At 44.4% G+C, this 19,669-nt stretch overlaps 1 protein-coding gene across 11 annotated transcripts in view; it reads left to right on the plus strand.

Moving 5' to 3' along the window:
• The window catches only part of usp18 (ubiquitin specific peptidase 18), a 69,771-nt gene extending 55,509 nt beyond the window's left edge, over window positions 1-14,262 (plus strand). For all 11 annotated transcript variants that reach the window (XM_059652256.1, XM_048549032.2, XM_048549021.2 and 8 more), the window contains one exon: window positions 5,781-14,262. In XM_059652256.1, the coding sequence (XP_059508239.1) occupies window positions 5,781-5,868 (88 nt within the window). In that variant the 3' untranslated portion in view covers window positions 5,869-14,262. The remainder of the gene's footprint in view (window positions 1-5,780) is intronic.
• The last annotated feature ends 5,407 nt before the right edge of the window (window positions 14,263-19,669 follow it).

The raw sequence follows: 19,669 nt of genomic DNA on the forward strand, positions 1-19,669 counted from the left end.
CTTTTCAGTGGTTCTCAACATATAGGACTGACTGTACACAATGGGCCTGTGCCTGCACAGTGCAGAACAACATTCTGCTACTGGACAACGCTGTGAATCAATCCTGAATGTGCCAGGACTAACATGAGCAACCAATTTAAGAAGATCGTCTGGGCTCATAGTTTGGCCCCTTACGCTTACTAGAAATTGCATATAATTGCATGAAAGGCTGTGTCCTTTGCAAACAGAAAGAACATTAGCGCTAGGCCTTTTGCAACTAAATAAAAAATGAGGAACAGTTATTCCCTGGTGCATTCCAGTGCTTTGTCCAAATGGAGTTGATGTGCCCAGTATGCTTACTGGGCTGGTGACAATGCAAAATGTGGGTGTCCCGTCAGCTGTCAGTTTACAGTTCATCAGGGAATATTTTAAAAGAAATAAAGTCTTTAAAAATGTATCATCCAGTTTATTCACCATTTCTGAATGTAATTGTTCAGATGAATTGGCAGGGTGTGTGTTGGAGATTTTGACATAGTTAGTGTTGTGTGATTTTTTAAAAATTTACTCCTGTGATGCAGCCAGCATTTATTGCCTGCCCCTAGTTGCCCTTGTGAAGATAGTGGTGAGCTGCCTTCTTGACCAACTGCGATTCACCTGCAGTGGGTTGACCTACCATGTTAAGGAGGGAAATCCAGGATTTTGACCCAGTAAAGTGAAGGACCGGCAGTACATTTCCAAGTCGGGATGGTGGGTGGCTTGGAAGGGAACTTGCAGGTGATGGTGTTCCCAGGTATCTGCTGCCCTTGTCCTGCTGTGTGGAAGTGATCATGTGTTTGGAAGGTGCTGCCTGGGGCTTTTTGGTGAATTTCTGCACGGCAACTTGTCGAGAGTATATACTGTTGCTCCTGAGCATCGGTGGTGGAGGTAGTGGATGCTTGTGGATGTGGCGCCATCAAGAGGGCTGCTTTGTCCCGCATGGTGTCAAGCTCCTTGAGTGTTGCCGGAGTTGCACCCATTTAGGCAGGTGGGACGTATTCCATCACACTCCTGACTTGAGCCATGTCAGTGGTGGACAAACGTTGGGGAGTCAGGAAGTGAGTTACTTGCAGCAGGATGCATCGTGTATGACCAGCTTTTATAACCAATGTGTTTAAGTATAGAGTCCAGTTGAGTTCTGGTCAATGATGACCCCCAGCATGTTGATAGTGGGGGATTCAGTGATGGTAATGCCATTGAATATCAAGGGGTGGTGGTTAGATAGTCTGTTATTGGAGATGGTCATAGCCTGGCATTTGTGTGGCACAAATATTACTTGCCAGTTGTCAGTCCAAGCCTGGATATTGTCTACATTTTCTTGCATTTGAACATGGACTGATTCAGTATTTGAGAAGTCGTGAATGGTGCTGAACATTGTGCAATCATTGGTGTACATTCCCACTTCTGACCTTATGATGACGAGAAGGTCATTGATGAAGCAGCTGATGATGATAGGTCCTAGGACACTGCCCTGAGGAACTCCTGCAGAGATTTCCTGGAGCTGAGATGACTGACCTCCAACAACCACAACCATCTTTCAGTGTGCTAGATATGCTTCCAAACATGAGAGACATTACCCCTAAGACCCATGATTCCAGTTTTACAAGGGCTCCTTGATGCCACACTTGCTCAACTGCAGCCTTGATATCAAGGGCTGTCACTCTCACCTCACCTGTGGAATTCAGCTCTTTTGTCCATGTTTGAACCAAGGCTGCAATGAGGTCAGGAGCTGAGTGGCCCTGGCAGAACCCAAACTGGGTGCCACTGAGCAGATTGTTGCTGAGTAGGTGCTGCTTGATAGCACTGTTGATGACACCTTCCATCACTTTCCATAAGAACATAAGAACTAGGAGCAGGAGTAGGCCAGAGATAATGGGAACTGCAGATGCTGGAGAATCCAAGATAACAAAGTGTATGGCTGGATGAACACAGCAGGCCAAGCAGCACCTTAGGAGCGTAAAAGCTGACGTTTCGGGCCTAGACCCTTCATCAGAAAAGGGGGATGGGGAGAGGATTCTGAAATAAATAGGGAGAGAGGGGGAGGCAGACTGAAGATGGATCGAGGAGAAGATAGGTGGAGAGGAGAGTATGGGTGGGGAGGTAGGGAGGGGATAGGTCAGTCTGGGGAGGATGGACAGGTCAAGGGGACGGGATGAGGTTAGTAGGTAGGAAATGGAGGTGCGGCCTGATATGGGAGGAGGGGATGGGTGAAAGGAAGAACAGGTTAGGCAGGCGGGGATGAGCTGGGCTGGTTTTGGGATGCAGTGGGGGGAGGGGAGATTTTGAAGCTTGTGAAATCCACATTGATACCATTGGGTTGCAGGATTCCCAAGTGGAATATGAGTTGCTGTTCCTGCAACCTACGGGTGGCATCATTGTGGCACTGCAGGAGGCCCAGGATGGACACGTCGTCTAAGGAATGGGAGGGGGAGTGGAAATGGTTCACGACTGGGAGGTGCTGTTGTTTATTGCGAACCGAGCATAGGTGTTCTGCAAAGCGGTCCCCAAGCCTCCGCTTGGTTTCCCCAATGTTGAGGAAGCCACACTGGGTACAGCGGATGCAGTATACCACATTGGCGGATGCGCAGGTGAACATCTGCTTGATGTGGAAGGTCATCTTGGGGCCTGTGATAGGGGTGAGGGAGGAGGTGTGGGGTCAGGTGTAGCACTTCCTGCAGTTGCAGGGGAAAGTGCTGGGTGTGGTGGGGCTGGAGGGGAGTGTGGAGCGGACGAGGGGGATTCTCTTTTGGTAGGCCATCTGACCCCTCGAGCCTGCCCTGTCATTTAAAGAGATCATGGCTGATCTTTTTGAGGCTCAGCTCCATTACCCGCCCACTCACCATAACCCTTAATTCCTTTACTGTTCAAAAATTTATCTAGCCTTGCCTTAAAAACATTCAGCAAGGAAGCTTCAACCGCTTCACTGGGCAGGGAATTCCACAGATTTACAATCCTTTGGGTGAAGAAGTTCCTCCTGACTTCAGTCCTACATCTGCTTCCCTTTATTTTGAGGTGATTCCCTCTAGTCCTAGGTTCACCTGCTAGTGGAAACAACCTCCCTGCCTCCACCTTATCTATTCCCTTCATAATCTTATGTGTTTCTATAAGATCCGTCCTCATTCTTCTGAATTCCAATGAGTATAATAAATGATGATGATTGAGAGTGGACTGATGAGGTAATCGGGTGGGGTGAAGTTATCCTGTTTTTTGTGCAATATTTCTCATTGATGTGTGGATACCAGTGTTGTAACTGTACTGGAAGAGCTTGGCCAAAGGTGTGGCAAGTTCTGGAGCACAAGTCTTCAGTACTATCGCTGAAATGTTGTCAAGTCCAGTAGCCTTTGCAGCATTCAGTGTCTCCAACCATTTCTTGATATCACATGGAATGAATTTAATTGGCAGAAGACTGGTATCTGTGATGCTGGGGATCACTGGAGGAAGCAGCACGGTGGCTCAGTGGTGAGCACTGCAGCCCCACAGTGCCAGGGACCTAGGTCCGATTCCAGCCTCGGGCGACTGTCTGTGTGGAGTTTGCACATTCTCGCCGTGTCTGCGTGGGTTTCCTCGCACAGTCCAAAGATATGCAGGCTAGGTGGATCGGTCATGCTAAATTGCCCGTAGTGTTCAGGGGTGTGTGGGCTATAGGGAGATGGGTCTGGGTAGGATGCTTCAAGGTCGGTGTGGACTTGTTGGGCCGAAGGGCCTGTTTCCAAAACTGTAGGTAATCTAAAATCTAAGCCAAGATGGATTATCCATTTAGCATTTCTGGCTGCAGATTGCTGCGAAACCTTCAGCCTTACCCGTTGCACGGATGTGCTGGACTCTTCAGTCATTGATGATGGGGATATTTGTGGAGCCTCCTCTCCCTCTAGTGGCTTGCTTAATTGAGAACCGCAATTCACGACTGCAGAGCTTAGATCTGATGGGTTGGTTGTGGGATCACTTAACTCCGTACAGCACTTGCTGTTTATGCTGTTGGCATGCAAGTAGTCCTGTTTGGTGGCTTCACCAGGTTGGTACCTCATTTTTAGATATGCCTTGTTCTGCTCCTGGCATCCCCTCCTGTACTGTCCATTGAACCAATGTTGGTCCCCTGGTTTGATGGTAATGGTTGAGTGGGGGATATACTGGGCCATGAGGTTACAGATTGTGCTGGAGTATAATTCTGTTGCTGTGGATGGCCAACAGTGCCTCATGGCTCAGTCTTGAATCGTGATATCTTTTCGAAGTCTGACCCATTTAGCATGGTAATAGTGCACCATAACATGATGATCGGTATTCTTAATGTGAAGGCAGAACTTCATAACCAAAAGGACTGTATAGTGGCCACTCTTACCCATCCTGTTATGGACAGATGCATCTGCAGCTGGCAGATTGGTGAGGATGACGACAGTAAGTTTTTCCCTCTTGTTGGTTCCCTCACCATCTGCTGCAGGCCCAGTCCAACAGCTATGTTCTTTCGGACCCAGTCAGCTCGATCATTAGTACTGTTGCTGAGCCACATTGAAATTCCCCATCCAGAGGGCATTTTGCATCGTTGCAACCCTCAGTGCTTCCTCTAAGTGTTGCTTCACATAGAGGAGTACTGATTCATCACTTGAAGGTTGCCGGAACGTAGGAATCAGCAAGAGGTTTCCTTGCTGATAACACTTCATGGGTTCCAGAGTCAATGTTGAGGACTCCCAAGGCAACTCGGTCCTGACTACATACCACTCTGCTGGGTCTGGCCTCCTGTTGGGACAGGACCTACCCAAGGACAGTGATGGTGGTGCCTGGGACATTGACTCTAAGGTATAATTCTGAGAATATGACTTGTCAGGCTATTGCTTGACCCGTCTGTGAGACAGCTCTCAAGACAGTAGTTGTGAGTCAACCAAATTCATTGCTGTAGGTCTGGAGTCACACATAGGCCAGACCAGGTAAGGATGGTGATCAGTGAACCAGATAGGCTTTTCAACAATGGTTTCAAGGTCATTAGTAGATTCTTAAGTTCAGTTTTCTTTAATTTTGTTCAAATTCCTCCATCTACCTTGGCAGGTCCTTAGAATATTAACTTAGTTTCTGGACTAATATTCGAGCAATAATACCACTAGGCCATCGCCTCCCTGCCATTAATTTTGTACAGAATCCTGTAATATTCAATAGTTTGCCTTGTTGATGATGTCATTTCACATTTATGGTGGTATTAGCAATAATGGCTAGGCAGCTATCTATCTATCTGAAGTACTTGGTGTAATATACCCTGCAGGAGGATTTCCAGCCATTTTGGCTCTTGCAGGTATTTCTGAGTGAAGGCAGTGGTTCTGCTATTTCTTCTAACGCTCTTCCTCTGGTCTGGGGCCTGCTCCACAGCTCTTCTGGGAATGGGGAACAAGAGTCTCCTCTGTCTATCAGCAACCAATCATTATCCTATCAAATGCAGTGTAATGCTACTATCACAGTTAATGTTCATCTCCCCTTTCTCCTCCTTCCCTGTATTTGATTGGCATTTCAGTTTCAGAGTCCAGGGACTGAGCGACACACTCTATTCCAGTATCTATAAAAGTATCTCCTGTCCACTCTCCCACATCCTGGCCCCTCTGTCTTGTATACACCTTCTAACATTGAAACTACATCTGATGGGGGAAGGCTGCTGTCATTCCCCGCTCAGTGGGTCGTGTTCCTCATGCTGTGGGAGCGCAGGGTTTTGCTGCTGTGGCTGCTCTGTGATGAGTTTTCAATGACTGCCCTGTTAATTCATGTGTATTCATGCTGTCTTCCTGCAGGAGAGAGACTGCATACATGCTGCTGTATAGGAGAGTGAAGACAGAGGATACGATACCCCCTTCTGGTGCACAAGCTGATGGCTTGTGAAGAACACAGCCCAAAGATGTGCAGCCTAGGTGGATTAGCCATGCAAAATTGCCTGTAGTGTTCAGGGATGTGTAGACTAGGTGTGTTATAGGGGAATGGGAATGGGTCTGGGTGGGATGCCCTGAGGGTCAGTGTGGACTTGCTGGGCTGAAGGGCCTGTTTTCACATTGTAGGGATTCGATGATCTTCGATGATCTCTTATTGAAGCAGAGTCTGATCTTTCTCATTTCTGTAAAGACTGCTGTCAATAACAATTTGCATTTATATAGCATGTTTAGTCACAGGGGCATTCTCAAACGAAGTGGCCACCATATCATAATGTGAAAAGGTAAGTACAGCAAACTTTTTATTGACTGGCATCTATAGGACTGGGAGCATACCAGTTGATCAAATATTCCAGTTGATCAAGAGGTCAACATAATTAATGTAAAAACACACACTAAGTAATAGAAACTTTTGCTGGTTTAGTGAGGATGCCAGTTCATAAGGCACTGGTTAAAACAAAGTTTGCTATATTAAGGTGTGCCTTAATGGAAAAGAAAGGGGCTTAGCATGAGAATTAGGAACGAAATTCCAGAGCAACAATCCTGGTATCAATCTGAACGCAGGCTGACAAGTGAGAATCAGGCATGTGTTAGCACCAATTAGAAGAGTACAGATATTCTGGACAATTGGTGATCTACGCCCAAAGTTTTTCAAATTGAGACCATGTTAGATTAGGAGCCAATATAATTATGGGGCTAATTGCAGCAAACGAGTGCAGCAGGCTTTGGCCTGGAATTGACAAGCTGAAAGGTAACAACCCCTAAAACTGACTCAGAGATAGTAAGAACTGCCGATGCTGGAGTTGAGATAATACAGCATGGAGCTGGAGGAACACAGCAGGCCAGGCAGCATCAGAGAGCAGGGAAGCTGACGTTTTGGATCGGGACCCTTCTTCAGAAATCTTTCGAATTATTTCATCCAAGATGTTTGTGTAGTTGCAGATAAATTCTGTTTTGCTCAAAAAAATAAAACCTAATCCCCAGTTTAAAACATAGACAGATTCTAAGCAAGACTACACACCTAAAACGCATTATCTGACCGGAGATGTCACCTCTGGTATACGTTGATAAAACCTTAATTACCTCAGGACAAAGACTGGAAAGGAATCTGGATTTTGCATTTCAATCAGTAGTCTCCTTCCTTATTGATTAAAGATTCAACAAGAGGTGTCCAAGTTTGGGGTTGTTAGCTTTCAGCTAATAAATTTTGTGTCTTATATCCTCTCTCACACACTACATGTGAGGAAGGAGCTGAGCTACTAAAGCTTGCGTTTTTCAAATCAAACTGCTCGACTATCACCTGGTTTCATGTGATTTGTGATTTTGTCCACCATTTCTCCTATCCCGGCATCTCCACATCATGACTTTGGCCTGAGTTGAGGTTCAGCGGATGTGGAAGTCATATGATACCAGGTTATAGTCCCACAGGTTTTTTTTTGAAATCACAAGTTTTTGGAGCACTGCTGCTTCATCCGGTGAAGAGGTTTAGAGGGTGGAAGGTAGGATACAGGCCAACATGTCAGCACTTGTGGGCGCAGTGTTGGTCGGATGGGGGAGGGGCGGTCTGCTGCTTCTTGCTATGTCTTTATGTCTTTAGACTTTGTGATTCACAATGGGGTTGATTGTATTTGACCCTGGTAATTGGTGTTTGCTGGGAAATAGTCAGAGATTCGTTGGTGTGGAAGTCACGGTCACACTTTGTGTAGTTACAACATTAATAAAAGGGAATTGATGGTGCAATGTGTTTGAAACAGGATCTAGGTTCATTAAGGGTGAATGTTGATGTGTAAGATTCCTTCATCAATCAATCACTTTGGACTGACACTAACTGCCCAGGTTGGCATCAGTTAAAGAGTACTCCGTGAAGCTGGATAAACTCAAGAGCTCTCCAGAAAGGAAAAGAGTTCTACTGCCCGGGATCAATATTTTACCAGGAGAGGGAACTTTACTCTCTATCTAATACTGTGCTGTTCCTGTCCTGTTCGATGGGAACAGTGAAGAAGAATCTTGACTTTCCATTTAAAAGAGTCATAATTATCCTGCCATCCAGCCCCAGTCACAATTCCTGAGTAGTCTCCAGATTGTCTGTACTGCAATAGATGTGAGTTTTGTTCAAGTCTGCTGCACTGATTTGGTATTTGATCAACTTTGGACATGCTTGCACCTTCTCCGCCTCCCAATTCCTGATTGGAATACGTCATGGCTAGAACAGAAAGACATCATGTCAGCCGATGAGCAGAAAGATTCAATGACAACATCAGAGTGAAACTAAAGGCTGGCCACAGTCTGAAGAAGGGCCTAGGCCCGAAACGTTAGCTTTCCTGCTCCTCTGATGCTGCTTGGCCTGCTGTGTTCATCCAGCTCTACACCTTGTTATCTCTTGGCCAGAGTAGTGTTGCTTTTGGATTCGGGAATCAGGTCAAACCTAGATATTGAGGATGATTCTGACAATGGGGTCTTCAGGAAGGAAGATCAGTTGAAACACATGGATACTGTATTCATCAGATCATCTTCCACAAAGCAGAGGAGTAGCCAGTGCTTCTGACCAGTGGAAGAGAGAGAGAAAACGGCAGCTTCAGAAAGAAAGAAAAAGTCATAGAATCATAGGATGATACAATGCATAAAAGGCCCTTCAGCCCATCAAGTCTACACCAACCCCTGAGAAACACCGGATCAGCAACAATTCCCATTTCCCAGCACTTGCCTGCAGCCTCGAATGTTCTGATGCACCAAGTGCCCATCAGGTAGTTTTTAAATGATGTGAGGTAATTTGCCTCTACCCTCCCAGGTAGCACATTCCAGATTGTCACCACCCTCTGGGTTAGAACGTTTTCCCTCACCCGCCCCACCCCTCGCTTTATCACAATGATCAAATTACCCTGTATTCCATATGCATTTGCCTTTGTGATAAGTCTCGTCTGTGGGACCTTGTCAAAGGCTTTGCTGAAATTCATATAAACTACATCAACTGCACCACTTCCATCACCTCCTCAAAATATTCACTTAAATTTGTTGGGCATGACCTCCCTTGCGTCTCCAAGTTGAGTTAGATGTTCTGCTTTAGAATTCTTTCCAACAGTTTCCCTACCACTGATGTGAGACTCACTGGTCTGTAGCTCTCTGGCTTATCAAAAAAAGAGAACAGGGACAGTGTCTTTATAAGGAGAGAGAGAGGGACTGCAGTTCCATAAAGTAGAAACCCATCTACACGAGAAGGACAACAAAGAGACGTGATAACCTCCCAGTCACAGAGAGAGCCCCTTAAACCTGTTTCTATCTGTCAAAGCAGTCCTGTGATGTGACAGGAAAGCTGGAGGGTGATTGGTCTGTGTTCTTTCATGTCTCTTTTAATTGGCTGAGGATTTCAGGAGATGTTTATTCCAGCTGGTGAGGACATGTAAGAAATTCACTTCCAAAATGTTTAACATTGAAATGAATGAATTAAATAAAACAGAAATGGCTTGGTGCACAGTGAGCTACCTCCCCAGGGAGCTGGTTGATTCTGGTATAATTCTCCAGGACATTCTGCAGCAAATGTTCACTGTTCAAGGAACTCCAGCTCTGAGCTGAGGACACATCAGGGAGGGTGAAAGGGGTCCCTAACACCTTGTTTCAGGAACCACACACAGCCCTTAGATTAACTGATCGCATTTATTCTGTGGTCAGGGAAAGGAAGGTGTGACTGAGGTAGGATGCAAAATTTAGCTTTGGAGGAGCCTCGGTTAGTGGCCTTTATTCAGTAGGAGTGAGATGTTTGCTACTGATATGGATGAGGGCACAGTCTGCAGGGACAGTGAACAAACTGACCAAAGCATCCTGGCCCAGAGTGCTACTCAAGTGAGGGGAGTAGTAGTAGTATTCAGGAATAGAATAATTGGGAAATAGAGACTGTGCTCGGAACAAACACAGGGTCCTGAAGGCTACATTGCCTGCTTGCTGTTAACTCATTTCTTCTGGACTGGAGAGCAACCTGGAGTGGGAAGGTAAATCTATAGACTCTATAGCGATGGTCCACATAGTACCAATGACATTGTTAGGACTAGGAATGAAATTCTGTTGAGGGATTGCAAGTAACTCAGAGCAAAATTCAAAAGTAGAACCTCAAAGACAATAATCTTAGGTTTACTACCTGAGGCATATGTAACTTGGTGCAGAGTAAGTATGATGAAAGAGATAAATATATGGTTCAAAGATTGCTGTGGGAGAAATGGGTTGCGATTCATGGGGCATTGGCTCCAGTACTGGGAAAAGGGAGAGCTGTTCCAGTGGATGGGCCTGATTTAACCCATCCTATGACTAGAATCCTGGCAAATTGGTTAGTTCGCGTTGTAAATGGGGAACCTGATATTGAAAGATATGTGACATTCTGTAAGAACTAAACTAATTAATGGGGGAGAGTACAATTGAAGAGAAGTTTAAAAAAAGAAATGAGTAGAGGTGCAGGTTTGTGAGGAAGCAAGCAACAATCACTAACAGGAAGGGTTAAAAAATATAAACATGAGTGCAGCAGAAATTAGAACAGAGAGAGTAATGATGGTTAAAAAGTCAAAGCTTGAGGCTGCTTATCGAACCACATGCCACATTTGTTATAAAATGGATGAGTTGACATTACAAATAGAAATAAATTCTATAATAGTTGCTAGAGATGAGTTTGTGGAGTGACCAACACTGTGAATTCAATATTAGAGGGCATTTGATGTTCTCGAAAAATAGGCTAAAAGGAAAAGGAAAAAGAGGCAGGGAATGTTTTTATTAAATGAAGGTATGAGTGCGGTGGTGACCAGTGATATAGATGCAATAGATCGTGATATGGAATCAGGTTAGGTGAAAATAGGAAAGAGCAAGGGGAAGAAGAGGGGGTCCCAAAGTTTTGCCTCACTGTTGGACAAAGTATAAATCAGAGAATAATAAGATGTGGAAGAAGAACATTCTCATGGGTAATTTCTATCTTCGTATTGACAGGAACTGACAGATCGGTAAGAGTGACATGGAAGACAAATTTATACAGTGCATCAGCGAAGGTCCTGGGGAATCTTGTCACACAAAGAGACCTTGGATTGCAGGCTCATTGTTCCTTGAAAGTGGAGTAGCAGGCAGACAGGGTAGTGAAGAAGGCGTTGGGTATGCTTGCCTTTATTGGTCAGTGCATTGAGTATAGGAGTTGGGAGGTCATGTTGAAACTGTACAGGACATTGATGAGGCCGCTTTTGGAATACTGCTTTCAGTTCTGGTCCCCCTGCCATAGGAAGGATGTTGTGAAACTTGAAAAACATTCAGAAAAGATTTACAAGGATGTTGCCAGGTTTGGAGGGTTTAGCTATAGGGAGAGGCTGAATAGGCTGAGGCTATTTTCCTTGGAACATCAGACGCTGAGGAGTGACCTTAATAAGGTTTATAAAATCATGAAGGGCATGGATAGGGTGAACAGTCAAGGTCTTTTCCCTTGGCTAGGGGAGTCCAAAACTAGAGGGGATAGGCTTAAGGTGAGAGGGGAAAGATTTGAAAGGGATCTAAGGGGCAACATTTTCATGTAGAGGGTGGTGCGTTTGTGGAATGAGCTGCCAGACAAAGTGATGGAGGCTGGTACAATACAACGTTTTAAAGGCATCTGGATGTGCATACAAATAGGAAGGCTTTAGAGGGATTTCTGCCAAATGCTGGCAAATAGCACTAGATAAATTTAGGATATCTGGTTGGCATGAACAAGTTGGACCGAAGGGTCTGTTTCCGTGCAGTACTGCTCTATGTCTCTGATTGTTTCTTCAAGTAGCACATTGCAGAAACTACCCAGGAATAGGCTATTTTGGATCTTGCAATGTGCAATGAGGTAGGATTAATAAATGATCTCATAGTTAATAATCCTCGAGGCACAGCAACCTCAACATGGTAGAAGTTAAAATTCAGTTTCAGGGAGAGTGACATGGTCTTAAACCAGGGATGTAAAATTAAATAAGAACAATTATGGAGGTATAAAGAAAGCATTATCTAAAGTGGGCTGAGAAAATAGACTAAGGGGAAGGTCAGTGGCAGATATTTAAGCATGTCTTTCATAATTATCTGCAAAAATTTATTCCAGTCAAAAAGGGCTCAATGGGAAGGATAAACCTCCTGTGGTTATCAAAGGCAGTCAATGAGAATAACCAAGTTAAATATAGGAGTGTAACTATTGGTAAGCCTGAGGATTGGGAATTGTTTTTGGAATCAAAAGATAATGACTAAAAAGCTATTAAAGAGGAAGAAAATGGACTATTAAAATAAATTATGAAGAAATATACAAACTTCATGAGCTTCTGTAAGTATTTGAAAAGAAAGAAGTTGCTAAAGTAGGCATAGGAACTTTGGAGGATGCAACTTGATATTTGATAAAAGTGAGCAAGGAAATGGCAGATATTTGGCATCAGTTTTCATGGTGGAGGACACTATAAACTTCACAAAGGTAACAGATAAGCAAGGTGCTAATGGGAAGCAAGATCTCATAATGTCCGTAATGTGAGGGATGAAATATGTGACAAATTCATGGGACTAATACATCCAAGGGTTTTAAAGGATGTGGCTGCAGGGATAGTGGAGGCATTGGCCAAAATATTCCAGAGGTTTCCAGCAGATTGGAAATCGGTCAATGTGACAGCCCTGTTCAAGGTGGAGGGAGATAGGACAATGACCCAGTTGTTTGAGAACAATAACCCAGTTAACTTAACACCTGTTGTGAAAATGCAACAGTTCTTTGTTATAATAGCAGGACATTGAGAAAGGTCTGACACAATCAAACAGCCAACATGGTTTTGTGACAGGGAAATCATATTTGACAGATTTTGCAGGAGCATTTTGTGAATACAGCAGTGTTGATAAAGGGAAACCAGTAGATATAATGTATTTGGATTTTTGGAAGGCAACACATAAAAGATGACTGCACAAGATAAGAGCTCCTGGGATTCTGAAAGAAATGTATTGGTATCAATAGAGAATTGGTTAACACACGGAAGATGAGAAAGTTAGGACTGATGGGTCTTTTTCAGGCTGGAAAGACATAGTGGAATACTGCATTTGCACAAATGGCCGGAAGTGTCAACACAAGCAGTGGATCCCAAAAGGGCAGTGAGGTGCCACCCTCCAATGAGACAACTAAGGAAAGGGACATCCAGAAGGAAGACAAGACTTTGAGAACAAAGAAAATTACAGCACAGGAACAGGCCCTTCGCCCCTGCAAGCCTGCGCCAATCCAGATCCTCTAACTAAACCTGACACCTATTTTCCAAGGATCTGTATCCCTCTGCTCCCTGCCCATTCATGTATCTGTCCAGATACATCTTAAATGACACTATTGTGCCTGTCTCTACCACCTCTGCTGGCAACGCGTTCCAGGCTCCCATCACCCTCTGCATAAAGAATTTTTCACACGTCCCACTTAAATGTTTCTGCCCTCACCTTAAAATCATGACCCCGAGTAATTGAATCCCCCAGCCTGGGAAAAAGCCTCTTGTTATGCACCCTGTCTATACCTCGCATGATTTTGTAGATCTCAATCAGGTCCCCCCTTAATCTCCATCTTTCTAATGTAAATAATCCTAATCTACTCCATACCATTTCTCCACCCAGTACAGCTCTACTGTTGAAGTGGTTTGTGCCTAGGAGGTGTCAATGGTCATGAACCACTTCAACTCCCCCTCCCACTCACTGGACAACGTCCATCCTGGGCCTCCTTCAGTGTCACAATGATGCCACTGGAGGAGCAGCACCTCATATTCCACCTTGGGAGCCTACAACCCAATGGTCTCAATGTGGACTTTACTAGTTTCAAAATCTCCCCAGCCCCAGCCTCATCCCATGACCAACCCTGCCTCCTTGACCTGACACAATCTGTCTGTCTTCTCTCCCACCTATCTGCTCCTCCCACCTCACTGAGCAATCCCCACCACTGCCTACCTGCACTCACCTATCACCATCCCATCTACCTTCCCCAGCCCCACCCTTCCTCTCTATTTATTTATGAGCTCCCTTCCCCCTCCCCCATTTCTGAAGAAGGGTCCTGACCCGAAACTTCAGGTTTCCTGCTCCTCTGATGCTCCCCGGCCTGCTGTGTTCCTCCAGCTCCACAGTGTTATTTCATAACTAACATGCATTATCTGCATAAAATGTCACCTTTTCTTTACACTGATTGGACCCTTAGTTCTCACAGTATGGCAACTTGAAAGAAATTCTGAGATTTACATATATATATTAATCAATTAAAACCTTCTAATTGATTAAAGATTTAACAGCATCTTAGCTTTGTTTAGTACATCCTCATCTGTGGTGTGAATCTTTGATCTTTCACTCATAAATCTATGTCTAATACTACCTCCCTCACTAACACCTGAAGAAGGACTGAAGTTCCAAAAGCTTGAGTTTTCAAATTAAACTGTTGGACTGTTACCTACATTGGTGTTGTGTGATTTCTGACCTTTTGGTGTATTGCAATGATTTAGGCTGAACAGAGAAGGATTTATCAGGAAATTCATGGATGATATAAAAATTGGTGAGGTGGAAAATAGTGAGGAATACACCCTTCGCCTCCAATAGCATATAGATGGATGGACTCCTCAGCGGCCAATGGAATTCAGTCCAGATAAACACGAGGTGAGTCCAATGAAGAAGAGTCATTCTAGATTCAAAATGTTAACTCTGTTTCTCTCTCCACAAGTTCTGGCAGACCTGCTGAATTTCACCAGCAATTTCTGTGATATAGTGGGATCTTTCTGTGACTGGAATCTGTTTCCAGTGGGGTTTTGCAGAGGTAGATGCGTGGACCATTGAGGGTTGCAGTGTACACTGATGATCTGCAATTAGGGATTATGATCAGGGTTATAAGACAACATGAAAATTGGTAGAGTGGTAAAGGATAACCAGAAACTGCAGGTCGAAATCATTGATCTGGTCAGATGGGCAAAGCAGTGGCAAATGGAATTCAACTCAGAAAAGTGTGAGTTAATGCATTGGGAACAGCTAGCGAGACAAGGGATTGCATTGTGAATTCTAGAATCCTGGGAAGTACTGAAGATCAGATGGACTTTAATTAGCAATTCCACAAATCCCTGAAGGCAGCAGGGCAGGTAGATGTAGTGGTTAAGAAAGCAGAACAGCATGATGGCTTACTGATTAACGCTGCTGCCTCGTAGCACCAAGGAACTGAGTTTGATTCCATCCTTGGATGACCGTGTGGAGTTTGCACATTCTCTCTGTATCTACATAGAACATTACAGCGCAGTACAGGCCCTTCGGCCCTCGATGTTGTGCCGACCTGTCATACCGATCTGAAGCCCAGCTAACCTACACTATTCCATGTACGTCCATATGCTTGTCCAATGATGACTTAAATGTACCTAAAGTTGGTGAATCTACTACCGTTGCAGGCAAAGTGTTCCATTCCCTTACTACTCTCTGAGTAAAGAAACTACCTCTGACATCTGTCCTATATCTTTCATCCCTCAATTTAAAGCTATGCCCCCTCGTGCTTGCTGTCACCATCCTAGGAATAAGGCTCTCCCTATCCACTCTATCTAACCCTCTGATTATTTTATATGTTTCAATTAAGTCACCTCTCAACCTTCTTCTCTCTAATGAAAACAGCCTCAAGTCCCTCAGCCTTTCCTTGTAAGACCTTCCCTCCATGCCACGCAACATCCTAGTAAACCTCCTCTGCACATCCAAAGCTTCCATATCCTTCTTATAATGCGGTGACCAGAACTGTATGCAATACTCCAAGTGCGGCTGCACCAGAGTTTTGTACAGCTGCAGTATAACCTCTTGGTTCCAGAACTCGATCCCTCTATTAATACAAGCTAAAACACTGTATGTCTTCTTAACAGCCCTGTCAACCTGGGTGGCAACTTTCAAGGATCTGTGTACATGGACACCGAGATCTCTCTGCTCATCTACACTGCTAAGAATCTTACCATTAGCCCTGTACTTTGCCTTCTGGTTACTCCTACCAAAGTGCATCACCTCACACTTGTCTGCATTAAACTCCATTTGCCACCTCTCAGCCCAGCTCTGCAGCTTATCAATGTCTCTCTGCAACCTACAGCATCCTTTGTCACTGTCCACAACTCCACCGACCTTAGTGTCGTCTGCAAATTTACTAACCCATCCTTCTATGCTCTCATCCAGGTCATTTAGAAAAATGACAAACAGCAGTGGACCCAACACCGACCCTTGCGGTACACCACTAGTAACTGGTCTCCAGGATGAACATTTCCCATCAACTACCACCCTCTGTCTTCTTTCAGCAAGCCAATTTCTGATCCAAACTGCTTTTTCTCCCACAATTCCATTCCTCCGCATTTTGTACAATAGTCTGTGATGGGGAACCTTATCGAACGCCTTGCTGAAATTCATATACACCACATCAAGTGGTTTACTCTCGTCTACCTGTTTGGTCACCTTCACAAAGAACTTAATAAGGTTTGTGAGGCACGGCCTTCCCTTCACAAAACCGTGCTGACTATCCCTAATCAATTTATTATTTTCTATCCCTTATAATAAACTGTTATAACCTTTTCCAACACTTTACCAACAACTGAAGTAAGGCTCACTGGTCTATAATTACCAGGGTTGTCTCTACTCCGCTTCTTGAACAGGGGAACCACATTTGCTATCCTCCAGTCGTCTGGCACGATTCTGGTAGACAATGACGAGTTAAAGATCAATGCCAAAGGCTCGGCAATCTCCTCCCTGGCTTCCCAGAGGATCCTAGGATAAATCCTATCTGGCCCAGGGGATTTATCTATCTTCACCCTCTGTAGGATTTCTAATACCTCTTCCTTGTGAACCTCAATCCCACCTAGTCTAGTAGCCTGTATCTCAGTATTTACCTCGACAACATTGTCATTTTCTAGAGTGAATACTGTTGAAAAAATTTATTTAGTGAGGCGTGGGTTTACCTCTGGGTGCTCTGATTTTCTCCCACAGTCCTAAAACGTGCAAGTGAGGTGTATTGGCCATGCTAAATTGTCCAGGGATGTAGATCAGGTGGATTAGCCAGAGGAAATGCAGAGTTACAGGGTACAGGGTTAGTTTGGGTGGCATCCTCTTTGGAGGGTCAGTGTGGACTTAATGCACTGAATGGCCTGCTCCCAAACTGTGGGGATCCCATGATATGGGATATGTTCTTTTATTAGCCGACACTAAATACAAGAGAAAAGAGGTTATGCTGGAACTGTATAAAATGCTGGTTAGGCTCTGCTGAGTACTACTTGTGGTTCTGGCCATCACATTACAGGAAGGAAGTGATTGCACTAGAGAGAGTGCAGAGAAGATTCACAAGGAATCTTGTACTGGAGGATTTGAGCAATGAGGAATTATTGGAAAAGCTGGGCTTGTTTTCCTTGGAACAGCAATGGCTGAGAGAGAATCTGAGAGATATTATGAGGAGCAGACATGGGACAAATGGGATGACACTTTCTTCCATTCGTAGAGGGGTCAATAAACAGGTGACTTAGAATTAAAGGAAGAGGTAAAGGGTTAAAAGGAAATTGTCACTGAAAGGGTGGAGGAATCTGAAATTTACTGCTGAAAGGGTGGTCGAGTCGTTTTATCAAAATTCAGAGATTTCTTGCATTGCCAGCACCCCCAAGGTGATGCGCTAAGAGCTGGAAAATGGGCTTAGTGCAGTCAGATCTTCATTGACTGGCACAGACATGATGGGCTAAATGGTCTCGTTCCATACGGTAAACATCTAGGAGAATTTACAGTCATGCCCAATCTCCCAATGTTCTATCATCTGATCAATCCCAATGAATTTTGGTTTTAAAATCAATACATTTCCATGCAGGACTTTAACTGGGACTTTCTGGTCTAGACCAGGTCAATAATTTGCCTTCCAGATCAACCTGCTCAGGAATGTCATTACACATCACTGAAGCAGGTGGGATTTAAACCCAGTCCTCCTGGGCCATAGATAGGGGCATTGCCACTGCACCACAAGAGCCATAAAATCATAAAGATGTACAGCTCAGAAACAGACCCTTTGGTCCAACTTGTTCGTGTCAACCAGATATCCTAAAATTATCCAGTCCCATTTGTCAACATTGACCTGTATCCCTCTGAACTCTTCCTATTCATGTACCCATCCAGATGTCTTTTAAATGTAATTGTATCAGTAGACCACTTCCTTTGGCAGTTCATTCCATATATGCACCACTCTCTTTGTGAAAACATTGCTCCTTTTAAATCTTTCCCCTCTCACCTTGAATTTACACCCTCTGGTTTTGGACTGCCCTACCCGAGGGAAAACAGTTTGATTATTCACCCTACCCATGCCCCTCATGATCTTATAAGCCTCTATAAAGTCACCCACCATCCACCGATGCTACAGAGGAAATCGCCCCAGCCTATTCAGCCTCTTCCTGTAGCTCAAACCCTGGCTACATCCCCGTACATCTTTTCTGAACCCTTTCAAGTTTCAAAACATCCTTTCTGTAGCAAGGAGACTAGAAATGAACGCAATATTCCAAAAGTGGCCTAACCAATGTCTTGTACTCAATGCATTGACCAATAAAGGCCCTTTTATTTCACTTCAATTTTATGAGGTTTAATTTTAGCCAGCAGGCACACATTTGAAATCTAACTAAACGTCTTATGGAAGCCCACTTAAACTTCATCCAAAGATTATTACTGTGCTTTATTCTCTATTACTGTAGCCACTTCCTCAAATAATTCAATTACATTCATTAGCTGTGACCTACCCATTAAAAATTCACATTATCATAGCTCAGATTTCTCCTAAGTGCTAAATCACTCTGCTTTTAATTAGAGGTCCGTTCAACTTCCCTGAAACAGACATTAGGTAAGGGTTCACTAAATTTATGCTTTCTCTCATTCCATTCTTAAACAATAGGAGTATATGTTGCATTTCTGAAAAAGGGTCCTGACCCGAAACGTCAGCTTTCCTGCTTTTCTGATGCTGCCCGGCCTGCTATGTTCCTCCAGCTCCACACTATGTTATCTCTGACCCCAACATTGGCAGTTCTTACTATTTCTTGTGGGGATAGGAGTTGAGGGTTATCCGATCAGCCATGATCTCGTTGAATGGTGCAGCAGACTCAACGGGTTTAATGCTCATACATCTTATGGTGAAGACACCAATGAAGCAGAACTTGTGAACAGGAAGGCAAACTGGGTAGTCAGCTCCTGGTTTCCGTGTGTGTGTGTTGGTTGATAGAAATTGTTACCTTATTTCATGGTGAGGATTGTTATCCTGAACATTATTCCCATGCAAATCCCAGACTACAGTGAGGTTGCTTGAATGCCAGGTGTATTACCATTTTCCAGGCAGCCTCATCTGAAAAGTGGGTATCCAGCAAATCCGTCACATTGCCCAGTTGCCGTTCATAATATTAACTCCATATGCGATTCAGTGGGAAAGTTATGGAGCAGAAGCCACATCATTCAGTGAGCACGATAATTTACGGGAGTACCAGGGTAATTACATGGAGTACCGCAGGGTTTAAGGTTATTAACTGGAGTACCAGGAGGGGGTTCAGGGTAATTAACTAGAGTACCAGCAGGGAGTTCAGGGTAATTACAGGGAGTACGGCGCCGGGGGGGAATCAGGAATCGCCCTAACGCGGGGGCTGGGGTGACTGCGGGATGGAGTTACTGCAAGTTACTTCATACAGACTCTGTCGCTGTTTCATGTTATTTCCGAGTTTGTGAACTGCTTTATAAGAAGCCCGAGTGCCCAGCGCAATCGGCAAAAACCAGGCGAAATGCTTCTGTCC

This window comes from Stegostoma tigrinum, chromosome 18 (assembly GCF_030684315.1).
Source record: "Stegostoma tigrinum isolate sSteTig4 chromosome 18, sSteTig4.hap1, whole genome shotgun sequence".
NCBI lineage: Eukaryota > Metazoa > Chordata > Chondrichthyes > Orectolobiformes > Stegostomatidae > Stegostoma > Stegostoma tigrinum.